This window comes from Oryctolagus cuniculus, chromosome 3 (genome assembly GCF_051225735.1).
Source record: "Oryctolagus cuniculus isolate XC-2025 breed Fujian yellow rabbit chromosome 3, ASM5122573v1, whole genome shotgun sequence".
Classification (NCBI taxonomy): domain Eukaryota; kingdom Metazoa; phylum Chordata; class Mammalia; order Lagomorpha; family Leporidae; genus Oryctolagus; species Oryctolagus cuniculus.
Window position 1 is genome coordinate 2,146,474 of NC_142869.1, and position 17,128 is coordinate 2,163,601.

General features: G+C 59.7%; 1 protein-coding gene across 17 annotated transcripts in view; it reads right to left on the bottom strand.

Annotated features, from left to right (window-relative positions):
* IFT54 (intraflagellar transport 54) overlaps positions 1 to 17,128 on the bottom strand; it is a 62,768-nt gene that overhangs the window by 2,471 nt on the left and 43,169 nt on the right. For 15 of the 17 annotated variants that reach the window (XM_070069954.2, XM_070069953.2, XM_070069950.2 and 12 more), the window contains one exon: positions 395 to 618. In XM_070069954.2, coding sequence (XP_069926055.2) covers positions 395 to 618 — 224 coding nt within the window. The remainder of the gene's footprint in view (positions 1 to 394; positions 619 to 17,128) is intronic. The other 2 variants (XM_089328808.1, XM_089328810.1) reach the window with 1 other exon arrangement.

Below are 17,128 nucleotides of genomic sequence, written 5' to 3' on the forward strand. Positions count from 1 at the left end.
GGGGTGAACCGGTGGGTGGGAGATCCATCTCTCTGTCTCTGTAACTCTGCCTTAATAAATCTTACAATAAAATATTGTCAAATTTTGAACAGTTACCCTTTGGGGGTTCTGGCAAAGCATGGGGGAAAACGCCAAGTCCTTGGTATTTGCTAACGTCTGAATCCACTCTGCACAGCCACACGAACGCCAGATCTTCTCTGATTGCCACAGAGAAGGCTCACTGAGGGCCAGAGCGCGACACTGGCTCAGCCGCAGCCACAGGCAGCGACTTCAGGGCGAACTGCCCAGGCTCCTGGGGCAGCAGCAGGACCCCCAGACTGCCCCCCTGCTCTCCCCTAGTCCTACCATCCCACCCCATCCCTGCTCCCCCTACAGAGCCCCCTCCCCGCCTCACCTCTGCTCCTCCTGCAGGGCCTGCGCGTGCTGCCGGCTCTCCCCGCGCCACAGCTGCAGCTCACTCTGCATGGCGTCCACGTCCTCCTGCAGGTAGTCCATGATCTTGCCCAGGGGGAGGGCGCTCCTGCACAGGGTCTGGATGGACACGCGGAGCTTCTCCATCTCCTTGCAAACAATGTCCTTCTCCTTCCTCCACGCCGACTCGAAGACGAGCGACTTCTCCTAGGGCCAGGGCACAGGAAGGGCCCTCAGCCCCGGGCTCGACGCACCAGGGCGGCACCCCACAGCGCTGGGAGGGCCAGGGCACAGGAAGGGGCCTCAGCCCCAGGCTCGACGCGCCAGGGCGGCACCCCACAGCGCTGGGAGGGCCAGGGCACAGGAAGGGCCCTCAGCCCCGGGCTCGACGTGCCAGGGCGGCACCCCACAGCGCTGGGTGGGAGACCTTGGGTGGACGGGAGATGCAGGCCAGGCCTTCCTTCTCCAAGGACACAGGGCTCAGCCTGTGCCTGGAACTCGTCTGCAGGTTCAGACTCCAGTTCCCGGCTAGCGGACAGCAGAGCTTGGTGACAGGAGCAGCAGGAGGGAGGCCTGCCCCGCACTGCCTTCCATCCCCAGGGACGGAACCCACACTGCCAGCAGGGAGGAGGAAGAGGCACAAGACAGAGGGAACTGGCGCATGGACAGCAAGGGACGGAGTGGGCAGAGGGCAAGGCTACGGCCCCTCGAAGGACCAGCATCAGGCTGCACAGGGGGCGGCTGGTCTGGGAGGTCGCAGTGGGGGCGGGGCACGCCGCCAGCCCCAGGTGAAGGAGGAAGGGTGCAGAGAGGGCTGGGGAGTATCACTGGGCGTGGGCCAGGCGTCCTGGGCGTGGGCCAGGTGCCGCTGGGCGTGGGCCAGGCGTCCTGGGCTCCCAGAGAGCCCCTCTTGTCACATACATCTCCGAATTCCAAAGCTGACAGAAGCTGGCAAGAATCAGCAACAGGAGATGTTTTCTGGGAACACTGGCACTGTTTCCTCGGGGCGCCCTCCCTGGACACCCGGCCTGGACTGGCTGAGCTGCCCTTGCCCCGCCCACCTGCAGGACGAGCTGAGCACGCTCTCGCGCCTGACTTCTGACGCTGGTCGGGCCATGAGCTGTGTCCGGAGGCGCTGACAGTATTTGTCAGTACACAAACGACTGATTTATCAGGAACCTGGCTCCACCACTTACTAGCTTGGGCAAGTACAAGGAAAGCCTTGGCATAACGTCTGACACATAGGAAATATTAAATAAATGGGATTAGAAATGAAAGGTAAAACTTACAAACCTAGCAGGCAAGCTCAGTAAGACTGCAAGAGACAATAGAAACGTAAATGGGGCCGGCGCTGAGGTGCAGCGGATTAACGCCCTGGCCTGCAGAGCCGGGATCCCATATGGGCGCTGGTTCAAGACCCGGCTGCTCCTCTTCCCATCCAGCTCTCTGCTGTGGCCTGGGAAAGCAGTGGAAGATGCCCAAGTGCTTGGGCCCCTGCAGGAGACCTGGAAGAAGCTCCTGGCTCCTGATTGGCACAGCTCCAGCAGTTGCGGCCAACTGGGGAGTGAACCATTGGATGGAAGACCTCTCTCTCTCTCTCTCTCTCTCTCTCTCTCTCTCTCTGCCTCTCCTCTCTTTGTGTAACTCTGACTTTCAAATAAATAAATAAATCTTAAAAAAAAAACATAAATGTACAAAATCCTTGGGTTTCTCTCTACTGGCAATGAGCACACGGACAGTGACAGGTGGAAAAGGAAAACTCAACGTGAAAAACACACCAGCTCTTCCCAAATGGAAACACAGGCTAAACACGGATCCTATCAAAAGCCCAGCTACAGAAGGGACGGCCCCAAAGCTTATATGGGAAAGCAAAGGAACTAAAATAACTAAAACATTTTGAAAAAGAAGAACAAAGAAAGACATAGCCATTAGTCCTAAAACATGCATTCATTAGGAGGAAAAAAAAAAAAAACCTAAAGAGGAGGCAGGCACTGAGGGGCAGCAGGTAGGACAGCCACTGGAGGCCGCATCCCACCGCAGTGCGGGACGAGTCCCGGCCCTTCCACTTACAACCTAGCTTCTTTGTTTTTGTTTTTGTTTTGACAGGCAGAGTGGACAGTGAGAGAGAGAGACAGAGAGAAAGGTCTTCCTTTGCCGTTGGTTCACCCTCCAATGGCCGCCGCAGCCGGCGCACCGCGCTGATCCGATGGCAGGAGCCAGGTACTTATCCTGGTCTCCCATGGGGTGCAGGGCCCAAGCACTTGGGCCATCCTCCACTGCACTCCCAGGCCACAGCAGAGAGCTGGCCTGGAAGAGGGGCAACCGGGACAGAATCCGGCGCCCCAACCGGGACTAGAACCCGGTGTGCCGGCGCCGCAAGGCGGAGGATTAGCCTAGTGAGCCACGGCGCCGGCCACGACCTAGCTTCTTGCTGGTGCACCTGAGAGGCGATGGAGGAGGACCCGAGTGCTGGGCCCCTGCACCCACATGGGAGACCCAGATGGAGCGCCCGGCTCCTGGCTTCTGCCTGGCCCAGCCTGCTGCAGGCATGTGGGGAGTGAGCCAGCAGGTAGGGGAGCCCTCTCTCTCTCTCTGACACTCTTCCAAATAAATAAATAAACGTTCTATGCAAAGACAAATAACAGTTTCCAACTGAAGAAACTGAAAAAGGGAAACACAGCAGGTAGGACATGAACAGAAGCGGAGCTATCAACAGAAAGGAAACAACGGGTAACCAAGAGAGAGGCAGCAGCTTCAGGCTTTCAGAGAAAGGGGGGGAGAGCCCCACACTCAGTGCACTCTGAACTCTGCCAGTAAATCAAGACAAGGGCCACGCAAGGGAAAGGAAGCCACAGCCCACTTCACTCAAATGTCGATGGGGGCACTAATTCACAACCAGACTCCAACAGCAGACACAAAGCGCAAATCACAGCAATGCTGGGCTGACCCCATGAACGTAAGGAGAATTCAATATCAGAGAAACTGCACACGCCATTAGTTACGTAAAGAAGAAACATAACAGGATCATCTCAAACGCAACACACACTCACAACAAGGCCCTATACTAGCCGGAGAAACAGACCGTTCTCCTGCTGAGTCGCTTAATAACAGAAGGGAAATTCTAGAAGCACCCCATCCAAAGCCGGGAGGGAAGCAGGTTGTCCACCATCATCACTGCCATGCCCACGCATGCAGGCCAAGCCGCAGCGGCCGGACAGCGAGAGAGGAGGAGACAGAACCACCACGCCGCGCCGCGCCCCGCCTGCCGCCCACCCTCCCGAGGCCCAGCCGCCAATGGCGACTACAACCACACCCCCTCACCCCGCCATGCTGTCACCTCACTAAGCCCCCGGCAGCGCTGCTGACCGTGTGCTGGCTTACAGCACAGCAAACAAAAAGCAGCAACAGACGCATTCTTTAAACAAGGGAACGCGGTGAGCCCACAGCATTTCCACCCACCAGCAGCGACTACAAAGCAATTTACAACAGACTAAACTACAGATAAAAACATGCACAAGAGGTGAACAAACCACACACGCACACCCTAGGATCATTTACTGGGGGCCAGCCGGGGGAGTCAAGCCACTGCTGGAGACGCCAGCACCCACATCAGTCGAGTCCAGTCCCCGCCAGCACCCGCGTCAGAGTCGAGTCCAGTCCCCGCCAGCACCCGCGTGGAGCATCCAGTCCAGTCCCCGCCAGCACCTGCGTCAGAGTCGAGTCCAGTCCCCGCCAGCACCCGCGTGGAGTGTCCAGTCCAGTCCCCGCCAGCACCCACATCAGAGTCGAGTCCAGTCCCCGCCAGCACCCGCGTGGAGCATCCAGTCCAGTCCCCGCCAGCACCTGCGTCAGAGTCGAGTCCAGTCCCCGCCAGCACCCGCGTGGAGCATCCAGTCCAGTCCCCGCCAGCACCCGCGTCAGAGTCGAGTCCAGTCCCCGCCAGCACCCGCGTGGAGTGTCCAGTCCAGTCCCTGCCAGCACCCACATCAGAGTCGAGTCCAGTCGCCGCCAGCACCAGCGTGGAGCGTCCAGTCCAGTCCCCGCCAGCACCCGCGTGGAGTGTCCAGTCCAGTCCCCGCCAGCACCCGCGTCAGAGTTGAGTCCAGTCCCCACCAGCACCCGCGTGGAACGTCCAGTCCAGTCCCCGCCAGCACCCACATCAGAGTCGAGTCCAGTCCCCGCCAGCACCCGCGTGGAGTGTCCAGTCCGGTCCCCGCCAGCACCCGCGTGGAACGTCCAGTCCAGTCCCCGTGAGCACCCGCGTGGAGTGTCCAGTCCAGTCCCCGCCAGCACCCGCGTGGAGCGTCCAGTCCAGTCCCCGCCAGCACCCGCGTGGAGCGTCCAGTCCAGTCCCCGCCAGCACCCGCGTGGAGCGTCCAGTCCAGTCCCCGCCAGCACCCGCGTGGAGCGTCCAGTCCAGTCCCCACCAGCACCCGCGTGGAACGTCCAGTCCAGTCCCCGTGAGCACCCGTGTAGAGCGTCCAGTCCAGTCCCCGCCAGCACCTTCGTCAGAGTTGAGTCCAGTCCCCGCCAGCACCCGCGTGGAGTGTCCAGTCCGGTCCCCGCCAGCACCCGCGTGGAACGTCCAGTCCAGTCCCCGTGAGCACCCGCGTGGAGTGTCCAGTCCAGTCCCCGCCAGCACCCGCGTGGAGCGTCCAGTCCAGTCCCCGCCAGCACCTTCGTCAGAGTCGAGTCCAGTCCCTGCCAGCACCCGCGTGGAGTGTCCAGTCCCCGCCAGCACCCGCGTGGAGCGTCCAGTCCAGTCCCCGCCAGCACCCGCGTGGAGCGTCCAGTCCAGTCCCCGCCAGCACCCGCGTGGAGCGTCCAGTCCAGTCCCCGCCAGCACCCGCGTGGAGTGTCCAGTCCCCGCCAGCACCCGCGTGGAGCGTCCAGTCCAGTCCCCGCCAGCACCCGCGTGGAGCGTCCAGTCCAGTCCCCGCCAGCACCCGCGTGGAGCGTCCAGTCCAGTCCCCGCCAGCACCCGCGTGGAGCGTCCAGTCCCCGCCAGCTCCCGCGTGGAGCGTCCAGTCCAGTCCCCGCCAGCACCCGCGTGGAGCGTCCAGTCCAGTCCCCGCCAGCACCCGCGTGGAGCGTCCAGTCCAGTCCCCGCCAGCACCCGCGTGGAGCGTCCAGTCCAGTCCAGGCTAACGCATCCAGGCAGCCGCAGAGACGGCCCAGTTCTCGTGCTCCTGCCACGCGGGTGGGAGACCTGCACGGAGCTGCCGGCTCCTGGCTTCAGCCTGGCCCAGCCCTGGTTGTTGCAATCATCTGGGGAGTGAACCAGTGGATGGAAGCGCGTGCATGCTCGCTCGCTCTCGCTCTCGCTCTCTCTCTCTCTTGTCCCTCCCTCTCTGGTGCTCTTTCAAATAAATCTTAAAATACAAAGAGGGCTTAAATAAATGGAGACAGTCTCAGTCACTAACACACCGACTACACCCAGGAGGGTTTTGCTGGCATCCAGACTCCGTCTACAACATTTACATAGAAAGGACCAGCACGTGCTTCCAAGCAGTCGTGGAAATGCGTGTCACCTTTCAAGTGTGTCTTTCCCCGAACGTCCTGGAGCCCCCAGAGCTGAGACGGCAGACACAGGCCTCACAGAGCAGCTCCAGGCAGAGCACAGGCCGACCCTGGCACAGCCCGTGGGCTGGGAATGGCTATCACGTCTACAGATGGCCGGCGAGTGCTCAAACGGTAATATCCTGTGAACGCAAGTGCTGGACAGAACTCACATTTCAGTGCCCACAGTCACTAGGAGCGCTTGACCGGATCCAGCCCCACGCCCGAGCTACACACTGTCCATGGGTGCTTCTGCGCCAGGCACAGCTGAGCGGCCACAAACCCGAGCCCAGCTCCCGCAGCCGACAACGCCATCACCTGAGCCCTCCCAGAGAGCACACAGGAAGGGCCCGGGCGTGGGCACGAGGAGACGGGCACCCACGCGGGAGGGGCGACCACTCTGCTCTCCGCCCAGAGACGGAAAGCCGACTCCAGGGGACCGAGCGCGTAACCGTCAAAAGAAAGCTTGAACTTTTACAGGAAAAATACCTCTGTGACCTCGCCGAGGACATCCTAGCTAACACACAGGAAGTACCGGCCCTGGAAGGAAAAGCTGAGAAGACTGACCAGTTACGACTCAGGAGCTCGGCCATCAAAGCAGAGCACAGAGAAGGAAAAGGAAAACGCGCCTGCGCAAACCGGCACTCCCTTGGACCCCGGTCCTTACTGCTGTTATTTTAACATAAAGCCGACTGCTGGGGATCCAGTCAGGGCCTCTGCGTCCCTGGCACTGCCAGTGACTCTGTTCTAGACGCTTCCCCGGCGCCGGGGCTCGGAGCTCATCCATCCATCCACGCCGACGCCCCCAGAGAAGTGTGTGAGCCACCTACCTCGTGCCCGCCTTCCACTGCCTTCTTACTTTATGAAACTAGAAAGGGCGTGGCTAATTTCAATGACTTCTTTTAGCCAGGAGGCCCCTCCAGGTCTCCCACGTGGGAGCAGGGGCCCAAGGACTTGGGCCATCCTCCACTGCCCTCCCAGGTCGTGGCAGAGAGCTGGATCAGAAGTGGAGCAGCCGGGTCTCAAACCGGCACCCACATGGGATGCCGGTGCCACAGGCAGTGACTTAACTTGCTATGCCACATTGCCGGCCCCACCAATGACTTTGATTAAGTCAAATATATCTAAAATACTGTTGCAGTAAGCAACACAAAAATCACCACCAGGTATTTGTGCCGCTCCCCCGAGGCCCGTGGCCTGGGTGTATTTACAGGGACAGGGTGCTCCTGCGCGGACACGCAGCTGTCGGGACGAGCGGCTGCTCTGTGGGACGGCACAGGCCTACCTCACACCTCGCCTCTGGCATGGAAAGGGGCTTCGGTGTGGTGTCTACTTTATCTGTTTCTCCTGTTTTGTTTTTAAGATTTATTTATTTATTTGAAAGGTAGAGGAACAGAGAGAGAGGAAGAGATAGAGAGAGAAGGATCTTCCATCTGCTGGTTCACTCCCCATAATGGCAGCAAGGGCCGGGGCTGAGCCAGGACAAAGCCAGGAGCCTGAAACTCCATCAGGGTCCCCCACGTGGGTGCAGGGGCCCGAGCACTTTCTTCCATCGCCCGCTGCTTCCCCAGGCACTCTAGCAGGGAGCTGAATCAGAAGTGGAGCGGCCGGGACACAGACCGGTGCTCACGTGGGATGCCGGGTTGCAGGAGACAGCCGGCCTGCTGCACGATCCCGGCCCCTTATCTGCTTTTCCTAAGAAAAACCCAGAACACTATTTGTTGAGCCTGTGAACCGCATGGGTGGGCGCCCCTCCATTACTTTCACGCGTGAGATGACACACACAGCATGAATCCTGTCCAAACGCATCGGCAACCGCTCTCGCCGCTGGCACCGAGAGGGGCAGAGGTCTGCGGCAACCCTGACTCCGCCTCTCAACAACCACGTGCTTTTTCTTGCTCTACTTGCAGGATGACTTTTTGTCGTTATTGCATTGAGAGAGAGAGACAGAGAGCCCTTTGCTGTCCACAGCACCGCCAACGCCTGAGCCCCTTGGTACCGGGGACACGAAGCCCATTTCTGCGCAGACTCACGGCAGGCTAAGGGTCCTACTCGTCACCAAAGCACCAAGCGCCTCTAAGGGACGCGCCTGTTCCACGCGCAGCAACTTAGTCCGAAAGCGACCGAACGGCACCTCCATGGCGCGTGGCTTGGGAGTCTGCACGGAGGAGCCGCTCGCTGCTTGATGCCTCCCTCGGCGTGCCCGGGCCGAGCGCTGGGACTCCACTTCCAGGCCAGCTTCCCGCTGAGTGTCCTGGAAGACGGCACCTCCAGGCTGTGGCTCAGGCGCTCGGGTCCCTGCCACACACATCGAAGACTCAGACTGAGTTCCAGGCTCCTGGCTTCTGCCTGGCCCAGTCCTGGCTGTGCCGGCGTTTGGGGAGTGAACCAGTGGATGGAAGATCTCTGTCTCTCTGCCTTTCAAATAAAACAGAAACTGAAATGTTTTAAAGGCTGTGGGAAATGGAATTAAAAAATAAGTTTATTCATAAAAAAAAAGAAACCTGTGTCACTGTCCAAACCGCAGCAGAAAACCACACGGGCGGAGAGCTGTGCCCACTCCCCAGTGCCGCGTGGCCGCCAAGCCCGCCGGGGGCAGCACCTCCCGAGCCGGTCCTCCTCTCTGAACAGCGTGAACAACGTCGGTGACGGCCCTAAACGCACACGGCTTTACGCCTTTGCCTGTTCCTCCTGGCAGCTGCCCCCTTGTGCCCTACCGCCCGTTCCCTTCCAATGCCCCTTTCTCTCGTGACTTCTGTACCATTAGCGACGACATTCAGCTCTTCCACAGTGAACAACCACCTGCCTACGTCCAGGAGCAGGCTGGCCACGAGCGGGAAGTGAGAGATCCTGGCCTGCACCCCTGGCCCTGCCTCCCCTCCCCCTCCAGAACCATGAAGCAGGCAAGCAGGGGCCACCTGCACCACGTGGAGGGTGGGGGTCAGAGGGGGCGGGCGGATGAGGCAGGTCCATGCCGAAGGCAACATGGAGGGGCAGGGGTGAGACACGGGTGACCCTCTGAGGTGAGCAGCCCCTGGGTGAGGCCAACAGCGGCAGTGGGGGTCCTCAGGCCAGTACACCACGGCTCCCGTGAGCCAGGTCTCCCCTCACTGGAGAGGGGTTCCCAACAGACGGGGGGGAGGGGTGGGGAGGACGAAGCCCATGGTGCTGCCGTGAGACGCAGAAACACTGGCGTGCACGTGTCTGTGTGCACACGCAATCCCACACACACGGATGCTCACCGAGGGGGCCGGGAGACACAGCACCCCCACGCTCCACCAAAAGGACCAGGGGACACGTCTGGGCAGGGACGGCAGGAGACCAGTCAGCCGGTGAGGAGGGGCTCACAGAGCGATGGGCAGGTGCACAGGACACGGGAGGAGCCACTCTGGCAAACCTGGACTACGTGTGGGGAAGTAGCTGCCTGCACGCCTGCCCAGTGCCAGATACGGACATCCAGAAACACGTCTGCGTCCCGAAAGCCGACACGGCCAACTCTGACTCCAGCCACCCCCAGGGCAGACTCACAGGGCACATCTTACTTGTAAGGCAGTAACAGCGAGCCTACAGTAAACACTTCCACCTTACCATCTCTTACTGTCTTTAAGGGGCTTACAGAGAGTACCACCTGACCCAGTGCACGCCCCTCCCCCTGAGACAAGCACCCTCGGGAGGCTTGACCTTGACCAGCCACGACAGGTAGCTCAGAGTCTCTGGCCAGGGAACCCTGCTGACTGCAACATGGAAACGACACACACGCAGCCTTGCTGTAAACAGGGACTTGAGCCTTCACGGGCAGGGTTCCGTCCTCCGCAGTCACACAGCCGCGCCACGCTCCACCCAAGAGCACCCCGAGACTCTTCTACCCACACGGACTAAAAACTCAGGGGGCCGGCACTGCGGCACAGCCGGCACTGTGGCACGGCCGCTTCAACCACCGCCTAAAGCACCTGGCTGCTCCACTTCTGATCCAGCTCCCTGCTGTGGCCTGGGAAAGCCCTGGAGGATGGCCCAAGTGCTCGGGCCCCTGCACCCACGTGGGAGACCGGATGAAGCTCCTGGCTCCTGGCTTCGGCCTGGCCCAGCCCTGACTGACGCAGTCACTTGGGGGGTGAACCAGCAGATAGAAGATCAATCTCTCTCTCCATAACTCTGTCTTTCAAATAAACGCATCTTTAAAAAACGGAAAGAAATGAAAAGCCCAGGAAAACCGAGCTTGTTCAGCGCTGCCCTGCGCGTCCAGCAGCAGGTCTTCCCTGGAGGCTGAGCGGACAGGGAGGATAAAGAGATGGGGCTAGAAACACAGACGCGTTTCTCACTCAAACCCGCAGCACAAATGAGCGTGTTCTACGGCAGGGCGGAAGGAAGCACGAGTCCCAGAGTTCCACGAAATCAACCTTTCCTGAAAGTGAAGACAACGCAGCACGGAGGCCAGGACGATCCCAGCTCTGGACACAGGCGCTCGGCCACGGCCGCCCTCGTGCTGGCGAGGCAGCTCCGGCTCCGTGGCCAGCGTGGAGCCGGGGCCAGGAGCTCCCACCTGCCCATGGCTGCAGCCCTGTGTGGACACAGCCATTCAGCCACGGCCGCCCTCGTGCTGAGTGGCAGCTCCGGCTCCGTGGCCTGCATGGTGATGTGGCAGCTCCGGCTTCGTGGCCTGCGTGGAGCCGGGGGACAGCGCGCAGCCAGCTCTGGAGCGCAGGCCTCAGAAGGATCAGGCATCGACCTCCTCAGCCCCAGGCCAGGCTCAGCCCGGGGCTGTCACACCACGCTCTCTCCAGGAAAGCAGGTCCCCAGAGGAGCCAGGACAAACCACATGCACACCTGGCACAGGCCCGCTTTGTACCTACGACATTCTTTAAAGAAATAAACATTCATTTACTTGAAGAGCAGTTAGCGAGAGACAGAAAGAGGCATCTTTCACTCACTGGTTCACTCCCCAAATGGCTGCAACAGCCTAACTGGGCCAAGCGGAGGCCAGCAGCCAGGAGCTCCACCTGGGGGTCTCAATGGGTGGCAGGTGTCCTGGGCCATCAGCTGCTGCTCTCCTAGGCGCATTAGCAGGGAGTGGACCGGAAGTGGAGCAGCTGGGACTCAGGTGGAACCCATGGCAGCTGACCCTGCTGCGCCACAGCGCTGCCCTCCCTTTTTATTTAATTTGTTTGTTTGAAAGGCAGAGCAACAGAGAGAAAGGGAGAGACAGGAAGAGATCTTCCATCTACTGGCTCACTCCCCAAATATTTGCAACAGTCAGGCCTCGGCCAGGCTGAAGCCAGGAGCCAGGAGCCTCATCCAGGCCTCCTGCAAGGGTGGCAGGGGCCCAAGCAGTTGGGCCCCCACCTGCTGCCTTCCCAGTGCAGAACAGGAAGCTGGATCAGCAGCGGAACAGCCGGGACTCAAACGCATCCTGCCCCAGCCTAACCAACGCCCCACCACGCAGGCCCTCCGCTCCTCCCCCACCCTGGCTCTCAGTACCTGTTAACCTGACGACATCTCATAGGTCACTGTCCAAGCGCTTCACAGCCTGTTCCCATGAGGGTCCACGTGACACCAGACCCTCCTGCCCAGGCCCAGAGCCCAGCGGAGGCTGCCACCGTGCACAGGAAGCTCCTGGATTTCTCCACCCACTTCTGCCCAGAGAGCTCCGCCTGGGTTCCCAGCCTCATCAACCCTTCTTCATCCGCTGGGGAACACGCCCTCCCTCCAAGCAACCACAGCAAACAGAAGATACGGACGTTCCACTCGGAAATGGCTTCTGGAGCCCAGTGCACATGGTCAGAGTGTGACTCACTCTGCCAGGCAAGGCACCCTGATATTTTACCCCCACCGTGAACTTCGTCCACAGGAAGGCCATCTCAGAGTTATCCTCTTGAAGTTCATATCCACGTGATGTCGATGGCTTCAAAATCATTCTTGTGATCTATATTACTTCCAATGCACGTATCTGACTGGTTGTCTCCCCAGATGGCCACAATGGACGGGGCTGGGACAGGCTGAAGCCAGGAGCTTCTTCTGGGTCTGTCACAGGTGACAGGGGCCCAATGACTTGGGTCATTTTCTGCCGCTTTTCCCGGGCCATTGGCAGGGAGCTGGATCTGAAGTGTAGCAGCTGGGACATAAACCAGTGTCCGTGTGGGATGCTGGCATCACAGGTGCTGGCTTCGCCCGCCACACAATGCCAGCTCTCCATAATTATTTTTAAGTGACACTATTGGTGCCTGATTTTTATAAGATAATGTGGTAACAATTTAATTTTATATCCAAAACTTAAGTCCTCCAGCCTGCATAGAAGGCACTATATTCAGAGATCTGACTCGGGAACACACAAGTACCACCTTGCCTCCTTGAAAACAAAAGCAAAGTCCCTGCAAACACACCCCCCACAGCCCTCACGATTCAAACAAAAGCTTCAGGGGTGGGTGTTGTGCAGCAGCTGCTGAAATCCCGAGACACATCCCGTGCTGGCGGCCAGCTGGAGCCCCCCCTACTCCACTCCAGATCCCGCTTCCTGCTGCAGCACGACTCGGTGCCTGGGCCTCTGCCACCCACACGGGCACCGCAGAGAGCGCCCGGCTCCTGGCTCTGAGCATCTGGGAGTGAACCAGAGGATGGAAAAGCAAGCGATCTCTCTCCCTCTCTCTTTGCCTTTCAAGTAGATTAAAATAAACAAACGAGCATTTAAAAATAATAAATAAATGTCAGGGGTGCCCAGACTTAGCTACGGAGGTCACCCAGTACAGAATTCCTGCATCCTATGTCCCTTCTACTCCCTTCACAGCAGCTTCTATGGAAACAATATTCCTCGCAAGAGAACAGACCACAATGCAGGGGCCACAAACATCCAAACAGAGGCTATTTTTGTGGGTGCATACCCACAGTTCTGGTGGCGAGGCTGAGGGTGGAGTATTTGTGGTGAAACTGCGCCCCCTAGTGACCAAGGGAAGAAATACTGACAACCTACTCAGATCACCAAAATAAAATACAGACTGAAATCCCGGACCTTCACACACGGTTTTAGCGACTTATTCACGTTAAAACGTGATGAGCTGGTTGCATTTGTCATTTCACCCAGCAAGAGGCACTGGAAGACACCAGGTTCTGTGTCCCCAGATAAACACTGCTTTAAGTCTCACCCACAACCCCGGCCCACATCTGTCTGCCACATGGGCCCTAGTTATGGCTTCCTGTCAGCTAAGCAGACATGCAGGTCAAGTTCAGCCCTGCCAGGTCCTCGGGGCAGAGCGGTCTGTGCGAGCTTGGAGCCCCCGCACGGGCGCAGCCTGCAAGAGTGGGTCGGGTGCCTTTCTTGAACTCGGGGGAAAGAGGCCACACAGGAGCGAGGGCTCCGAGTCCCCCGGGGACACAGAGCTGACGCGCACAGAAGCAGCGTCAGGAGCCTGCGCTGGAGGAGAACGGGTCGAAAACGAAGAGAAGCGTCTAGCAGCTGACGCAGACGAAGGTGGGAAGAGGAGCATGGAAGCCACCTTCAAACCGCCGGCCGCTCCTCGCGTGGCGCCTTCCCTTACATAGTAAAAACACTGCAGTAAGACGGCTCCGTGAAAACTTCTTCAGAAACGGAGCTAAGAAAACAAATGCTGGCAAGAGCGAGGCTCTTCCCATTAACAAGGAACGTTCGCCTCTGCAGAGCGCCAGTGCCGGGATATGGGGAAGCACGCAGCGCGTCTCACACACATTTCTGTGACGTATCCTCGACTCCTTTAGTGCGAAAGAACGGCCCTCCTCCCAGCGCAGCTTCAAAGGCAGGCTGGACGCACGCCCAGAGCACAAATCTGCATTTCCTTAGCTCTGAAAAACACTCCCTTCTCAAAAACGGAACACGCCGAGACCACGGCCACGCCAAATGCACGTGGGAGCAGAGCGCGGCGCGGCCTGGACCTGAGACAGACAGCAGAAGCGGCCACCGCGCTGCGTGTGCACGGGCCAGTCCGACAGACACCGGCGAGCCACACGCCTCAGCCGCCTTCCCGCAGGTCCACCAGGGTGCACGGCGGCCGGCACCCAGGGCCACGCAGGAGCCGACCAGCTCCGCCCGCACCTGGCCCGCTGACGCGACCCAGCGGAGCTCGGCACCCCGAGCAGTGGCGTCGGGCGTCACTGTCAGTAAGACGTCTCAGAAACCTCAATGCCTGAAAACATAAAAAAGACCCCAGATGTTAGAGAAGTCACCAGGCAGCTCGTCCAGGTGAACACTCGGGGTCTGCAGGTTCCATATTAACAATAAGTATATTGATTTAATAGTCAAGGCATGCACAAGTCAAGGTTAAACCATGCTTGAAAGGGGATGTATAATCTCCAACCTGAAAGGACAAAGACCAGGGATAAAATGAGCTGAATGCTTTACACAAAAGGCCCAAAAAGTAAACACAAAGAGGAAAAACAGAAGAACAAAACGAAAGCAAAACATGATTATCTAAAAACTGGAAGTCGAAACTTTGAGAAAGTCTCTCTTTTAACCCCTTTTTCAAAGTCTCACCAAGGAATAAAAAAAAAAATTCTGGAAGAAAGGAGAAACGTAACTTCAGATAGAGTGTTCTCAAAATCCTAGAGACACGTTTCACACGTCTGCACGCACAGTGTAAACAGCAGACGGACAGACCTCCCGCGGCAGCACAGAGGACGGCGGTGGCCTGGGCACAGCCCCCGGCCGGCCAGGCTGCCTCCTCCGCCTACCCTTGGCCGCACCAACACTGAGAAAACGCGGCAGGCTCTCATGCGGGGAGCAGAACGCCTTATCCTTAGATAGAAGGAGGGCCTGAAACCGACTTCACCGTGGTCTCTGGCAGACACAATGCAAGTGAAGCGGTCGCAGTGTCTGACACACCCTGGAGGAAGGCCAGGCCTCTCCTCCCCTCCTCCTCCTTGCCGCTGGCTGGAACGCCGTCCTGAGAGCTGGAGCTGGCGCTGCCCTGCTGGCCCAGGAGGGGCCTACGGGCCGGAGGCCGAGGATGCGGAGGAATGAGGCAGAACGCCACCCGGCCGCCACCTCCAGACTCAGGGATAAAACACGCTCTAGCACAGCGAGCCCGCTACTGCTCCAGGGCTTGATTCTAACCCGCCCGCACGGCAAGCACCAAAACTGACTCAGCAGGAACAGAAAAATGGCACCAAACCGTCCAAAACGCTGAGCTGGTCGGACAGCCTGACAACAGGAAAGGACAGGAGAGGCCGGCGTGGGGAGGGTGTGGGAGCCTGCGTCCTGCAGGGGGAGAGGAGGCGGGAGCTGCTGCCGCTGCACCGTGTGAGCGCTGGGAACAGACTGTCTGCGCTTACAGTGGTCTGACCACCCCGGGAGGCCGGGGGCCCAGCCGAGACCTGGACCCTAGACGAAGGGATCGGGACATCGATGGAGGGCCATCCATGGAGGGTGAGTCGCAGGCACCGAGCAGGCCGGTCCTGCCCAGGGTGGGGAGGGGGATCTGGGGTGAAGGCAGACACGGCGGCAGAGCGAGAGCCGCTGCGAGCCGAGGGAAGCCTAACGCAACTCCATCACACTCCCGGAGCCACGCGCCCGACCGTCACACTCCTGGGCTTCCCACGGAGCCACACGGCCCGACCCCAGTCACACTCCCGGGCTTCCCACGGAGCCACACGGCCCAACCGTCACACTCCCGGGCTTCCCACGGAGCCACACGGCCCAACCGTCACACTCCCGGGCTTCCCACAGAGCCATGCGGCCCGATCCATCACACTCCCGGGCTTCCCACGGAGCCACGCGGCCCGACTCCATCACACTCCCGGGCTTCCCACGGAGCCACGCGACCCGACCCCAGTCACACTCCCGGGCCTCCCATGGAGCCACACAGCCCGACCGTCACACTCCCGGGCTTCCCACGGAGCCACACGGCCCGACCCTAGTCACACTCACAGGGCTTTCCATGGAGCCACGCGTCCCGACTCCATCACACTCACGGGTTTCTCACGGAGCCACATGGCCCAACCGTCACACTCCCGGGGCTTCCCACGGAGCCACGTGGCCCGACCCCAGTCACACTCACGGGTTTCTCATGGAGTCACATGGCCCAACCCCAGTCACAGAAAGCTATTCAGACTACCAACAAATTAAGATAGGGCAGACGTTTTGGATAAGAAAAAAATATGTACAGAATTTTGTATCAAAATACGAAAGTTTTACAATACAAAAACGTGAAGTCAGACAAGTGACAGACTGGGAGGACACTTACAACCTGTGCAACATGGGGACCAGATTCCATCAGACACGTAACTGCAATGCATGCGCTAGCCATAGCACGCACAGGACATGTTTTGTGACTAGACGCACAAATGAACAGTAAAAAGGCCAGCAGCACACAGGGTGCGGGGGCAGAGGTGTGAACACGCGCTCACGGCCAGCAGCACACGGGGCGGCGGGCAGAGGCGTGAACATGCGCTCACGGCCAGCAGCACACGGGGTGCGGGGGCAGAGGCGTGAACACACACTCACGGCCAGCAGCACACGGGGTGCGGGGGCAGAGGCGTGAGCACACACTCACGGCCAGCAGCACACGGGGTGCGGGGGCAGAGGCGTGAGCACACACTCACGGTCAGCAGCACACGGGGTGCGGGGGCAGGGGCGTGAGCACACACTCACGGTCAGCAGCACACGGGGTGCGGGGGCAGGGGCGTGAGCACACACTCACGGTCAGCAGCACACGGGGTGCGGGGGCAGAGGCGTGAACACACACTCACGGCCAGCAGCACACGGGGTGCGGGGGCAGAGGCGTGAACACACACTCACGGTCAGCAGCACACGGGGTGCGGGGGCAGAGGCGTGAACACACACTCACGGTCAGCAGCACACGGGGTGCGGGGGCAGAGGCGTGAACACACACTCACGGCCAGCAGCACACGGGGTGCACTCACGGCCAGCAGCACACGGGGCTCAGCTGCACAAACGAGAGGGCTTGGAAAATGCACATTTTTTTTTTATGAACTTGGCACCAAAATACACCAGAGGTCCAGGTTCACGTCCTGCCCAGCCGTGAGGGAGACTTTCAGCTCTCCTGAGTCGTGGCACCGGCGCCCTGATCTCCTCCCCGGGGTGGGGGTGGGGGTGGGGTGGGGGGGCGAGCACGGCCGCGGCACAGGAAGGCAGTCTCGGTCCTTCCCGGAGCAGCCACGCCCCTCACGCTCCTGGGGA